Source organism: Monopterus albus, unplaced genomic scaffold, assembly GCF_001952655.1.
Source record: "Monopterus albus unplaced genomic scaffold, M_albus_1.0 scaffold89.1, whole genome shotgun sequence".
NCBI lineage: Eukaryota > Metazoa > Chordata > Actinopteri > Synbranchiformes > Synbranchidae > Monopterus > Monopterus albus.
The window spans coordinates 1,512,007-1,516,805 of NW_018127969.1; the positions used below are offsets into that span (position 1 = coordinate 1,512,007).

Sequence of the window (4,799 nt, forward strand, 5' to 3'; positions counted from 1 at the left end):
TGAAATCATTAAAAGGAAAGAGTAAACCATGAGCACCTTTCAGCTGCTGTACCCATTACTGCATTTTTACCCCTCTGCTCCAGCACTTGCCATGATTTCAGATGCCTACACTTGTGTGCGATTTGGCTATTTATGACAGTATTTGTGACTGTATGGTACTGTTTATCTTCCCAGATCTGAACTCAAGAGAGCAGGAGACTCTGCAACCTGTGCACGTCATCAATGTAGACATTCAGGATAATCATGAGGAAGCCACGCTGGGTGCCTTCCTCATCTGTGAGCTGTGTCAGTGTGTGAGTGTCTGCTAGCAGGGTTCTTAAATCTCGTTCTAACTGCAGAATGTTTTTTGCTATTTTACAGAAGGCATGTTTTTAAAAGCTTTTAATGTTTGTTTTTTTAATAGAACATTACCTAAAGATTTACTGCATAATGTTTACTAAATGGTCTTTAATATACTTAATCTGCCAAACAGTATATTTCTACAAGAGCAGCTTTAGTTGACAACTAATAAAAATGATGCCAATACTGTGAAAGGGTGTCAAGAGTCACATGGTGTACAGAGACTCATTGGTACAAATGAGCGGTGTGTGTGTGTGTGCAGGCTGTGTTTAATGTGATTCCTTCTCTGCCCCTGCAGATCCAGCACACTGATGACATGGAGAATGAAATCGATGAGCTACTACAAGAGTTCGAGGACAAGAGCAACAGGCCTTTCCTTCATACTGTCTGCTTCTACTGATGCACAATAGAATTTTCCAATAAACAGACCCAGATGACAAGCAATCAAACAGTACATGGATACAGACACTTCATTCTCAGTCATCGGCAGCAGGGTACATAACGCATTGTGTGCCTGCACAGTCTGACACACACAACCACGCACACATACGGCTTTGGGCCGGGACCTAAATATGTCTGCTGTCGAACATGCAGAGGACAGACTCGCTGCTCTCACTCTGCCTTTATTCCTTTGGGTCAAGGTCAGGCCAAGGTCTCTGCCTCCAACCCAGTCCAGTGAAATCACTCAACCATGTCTCCTCAGGGAGAACCATAACACAAACACCCCCTGGTCAAACACCTGCTTTACAAGTTCTTCTAATTTTTGTTCGGTACAGCATAGTGATGCTGATTTAGTTTTTTTTTTTCTTTTCTTTTTCTAAATGATATATAATTAGAATTCTTTCAAGTATATATGTGAGATTTTGATTCCTGGTCTAGGACTGAGTATCCTGGGGTCAGGTATGGAAGAGAATTGAACTGAATGTGTTTTGTTGCTACCATGTGTTGTAGATTAGTTAGGATTAAGTTAAATTGGGTGGGTTTATTATGAGTAACCAAGCCCAAACCTCTGATGCTCTCCTCCAGTGTGTTTCCAGTATATAGTGTTGGGTCATATTTAAATTTGCTATGCTGTCTTTCAGGGCATTTTTTTTTTCCTAGACGTTAAAAGAATTGAGGCATTGTAATTATTTGAAAACTGCGAGCTTGGCTCAGAGTGCCTGATTTTTCTGTATGTACATATGAATCCACTAAAAAGAAATATCTCAAATGTCATGGCTCTTTGTTTACTTTGTTATATCATGTAAGAGCACTGATTAAATACTAGGACATTATCTGAATTACTGTACTAATGAAGTCCAAACCACTTGCTTGATATGTTTTATTACATGCTATGAGTTGATTACTTTAAAATATAACAAGTAAAAGTTAGGTTAAAGCAAATATATTGATAGCATGTCCTCAGTTTGGCTTTGTTTGAAAAGTAATCCCCTCCATCTAGTAAATCACTGCAAACTTTGTGTGATTGAGGTGTGCTAAATAAATCTTATCTGGGTGAAGCAATCGTGTATATGTAAATGCTTTTGTGTAGAATTAAGTCTGTCCTATCCATCTCTCTCTCTCTCTCTCTCTAGTGGTGGGAAGTAACTAAGTACATATACTCTAGTACTGTACTTAAATACAATTTTGGTATCTTTTACTATGAGTATTTTTATTTTGTGCTAGACTTTTTGGTGTCAAAAAGTCTAGCACTTTTTACTCCACTACATTTATTTTATAACTAGCTACTTTTAAAATCAAATAAAATGGTCATAAAACTTTATTGATCTCCAACAGGTAAATGCACAAGCTACCCAGCAGAAATTCGGACTAGGTAAAACTAGCGATTACCAGCTGAACACAGTTAAGATTGACCTCTATAAATACTACACCACCAGTTTAAAGTTTGGACACACTCTCCCACTGAATGAGAAAGTGCAGCCAAACTTTTCACTGTAGCTTTCTGAGACAAAGACACTCAACAAGCTATGGGTTGTGTAACAACTGAAAAACAGACATTTTACTGTAAAAACAATGATTATTTATTCATTCCAACAGAGACACTCCACTGTGCACATTTATATACTAGTATTACAGGCAAAAGTCTGGTTTCCATATAAAGTACGCTTTTACAATGTATATTACATTATATATTAGAATGAAAGAGCCTCAGTTGTTGTGTTCTGAAAATCTCTCAGTCCTGTGAACACATCTTAACAGCTGTCAGTTTGACAGGATTTTAGACAAACTGACAGACTAGTTAAAGGGGCAGAAGGCTAATTTTTCTAATCCAGGCAGGACCACTGAGTAAATCTAAAACTCAAACTGGGGTTCCATCTTTCGGAGAAGAAGATCCAGTCTTGTCTTCCTTTTCCATCTTGCCCTCACTGTCAGTGGAGGCAGCAGAATGGGTTAAAAACTCTGCTGCTGTCGTAGCTTCTGCTCTGACAGCATCCTCAGAGTCTTGTCCAGCTGGGAAGGCACTTTTGCCTTCTGCCTTTTGACCTTCTTTTATGCCTGAAGAAGGCTGAATACTGCCACCTGCTTGTTTTGTATCTACCTCAAGGACTGGACTGATCACCTCCTGAGCCTGAGGTGCCTCACTGAGGGGCAGAATAAAGCCAGTTTTGCCTCCGCTGCCTGGCGCCCCAGCTGGTGAAGGTGTAAGGGTCTGAGCCTCGTTTTCTCTGTGTAGCCAGTCCATCTTCTGAAGGTGCTGCTTGACAGCGTCGTCAACCCGAGCATCAATCATAGCTTCTGTCAGGACACCATCTTCAGAGGAATATGCTGCCGCCTACAATAACATGAAAATGGATATCTTGAAGCGTTTTGAAGTATAGTATTGTGTAATTATGATTTACACTACTGTTTGTTTTTTAAAAAAAGACTACATCAATAGGTCAACAGTGACTTCAGAGAACAAACCTGCCAGGCCACACCCAACTTGGAGATCTCTCTTCCTGACATGCCCTCCGTTCTTTTTGCTATCTCAGAGCACTTTTTACCATAATCAAACTGTGCCAGCTTCATCCTCCTGCAGAAAGACAGACACAAAACCAAAGATAACACAGTGAGGGAGGGGGAAACAATACTGTAGAATACTGGGGGTGCGGGGGGGGTAGGGGAGCGCTAATGGAGCTCCTGGCTGCCCCTGTGGATAGAGACTGTGGGTTCCTGAGTTATTGTTGTGCTCATGTTCTGTTATGAGGAGCCGGACCGGGCCAGCTGGGCTGAGACACCGTGACTGAGGGTTCTGGTGGGACTAATGGGGTTTGGCTATTGTGTAAATTCTTGTGTGTGTTGATAAAAGCTGGCGCTGTAGGGGTCATGCAGTGTATGGGGCACAAAAAGGCAAACTCTACTATTAAACATGATCAACTCCTCAAAATTACTCGGAATAAATCTCTCTACATGCGAGTGTGCACATGTGTTGGACTGAACCTAAGTACTTGTTTCAGAATGCACCCTTACTGTGCAGTAGCTTGGGGTTGTGCCCAGCCATTAACAGTAATGTAGTTTGGCACTGTACTCACTGCCTCCCTCCAGTGGCGGGCTCCAGCACATATTTGTCAAAGTACAACCGCACCAGCCTCTCCCTCTCCTCAGGACCCGGCAGAGCAAAATTCACTATTTCATCTATACGGTCATTTATGGCCCAGTCAAACTGCTCTGGTTGATTACTGGCCAACACCAGCATGAACCTGCAGGGAAAAGAGAAATCACAGTTAGTGGAGTGCTGGGAAGCAGCCAGGTGATGGTGAAATGTGGCAAAGAGGATGAAACGTATAAGGTTTAGGTTAAAGGTAAATAAATATTTACTTCTTGCTCTGTTCTCCAGTGCGATACAAGAATGCATTCAAAGTGGCTCTTAGGTCTTCACTGATCTTCTCCTACAAAATTCAAGAATGAAGAAATACACATGATGTAGTTAAAGATAAACCAAAGGACTTGTAATAAAAAAAAAGACTTAACAAAAATACTCCCAAGGTTTCTGAGTAATGAAATATATGCACACTTACAGTGGCCCTCTTGCGAAGGAACGCATCAGCTTCATCCACAAAAAGCAGCAGCCTGTAACAGAATAAAACACAAAATAACCAAACTTATCTGTTGACACTTCAAGTGGACATTACTTATTTGTACATGATAGAGCAACACACCCCTGTCGACTTGTGTTGGCCCAGTCAAAAACTTTGTGCATGGCAGTCACCCCATCACGGCCCATGGGTGCTACATCACCACCGGTCATAATTGCATAGTCCATTCCAGAATGCATTGCCAGCTTCTACTCAACACAAAGAAAAATGCCCCACAGTTAGAGGATCACCTCCCATTGAGGTGAAGGTTTATGTCAATCAACATTCTGTCCTCGGGCGTACCTTAGCGAAGAGAGTTTTGCCTGTGCCTGGAGGACCGTACATGAGGATGTTCCTGTAGAGGCCTTTGTTCTGCCTGGTGTTTCTTGTTGCTATGGCGATGTC

General features: G+C 41.6%; 2 protein-coding genes across 2 annotated transcripts in view; one reads left to right on the forward strand and one right to left on the reverse strand.

The window, feature by feature from the left end:
• ssu72 (SSU72 homolog, RNA polymerase II CTD phosphatase) overlaps positions 1-1,549 on the forward strand; it is a 5,075-nt gene extending 3,526 nt beyond the window's left edge. Inside the window, exons 4-5 of the mRNA XM_020607799.1 lie at positions 116-293; positions 638-1,549. Of these exons, the coding sequence (XP_020463455.1) occupies positions 116-293; positions 638-739 (280 nt within the window). The 3' untranslated portion in view covers positions 740-1,549. The remainder of the gene's footprint in view (positions 1-115; positions 294-637) is intronic.
• Positions 1,550-2,336: 787 nt separating this feature from the next.
• The window catches only part of atad3 (ATPase family AAA domain containing 3), a 5,602-nt gene continuing 3,139 nt past the window's right edge, over positions 2,337-4,799 (reverse strand). The window contains exons 10-16 of the mRNA XM_020607724.1: positions 4,698-4,796; positions 4,479-4,603; positions 4,338-4,389; positions 4,138-4,208; positions 3,852-4,019; positions 3,244-3,352; positions 2,337-3,112 (exon numbers count right to left, since the gene is read on the reverse strand). Coding sequence (XP_020463380.1) covers positions 2,639-3,112; positions 3,244-3,352; positions 3,852-4,019; positions 4,138-4,208; positions 4,338-4,389; positions 4,479-4,603; positions 4,698-4,796 — 1,098 coding nt within the window. The 3' untranslated portion in view covers positions 2,337-2,638. The remainder of the gene's footprint in view (positions 3,113-3,243; positions 3,353-3,851; positions 4,020-4,137; positions 4,209-4,337; positions 4,390-4,478; positions 4,604-4,697; positions 4,797-4,799) is intronic.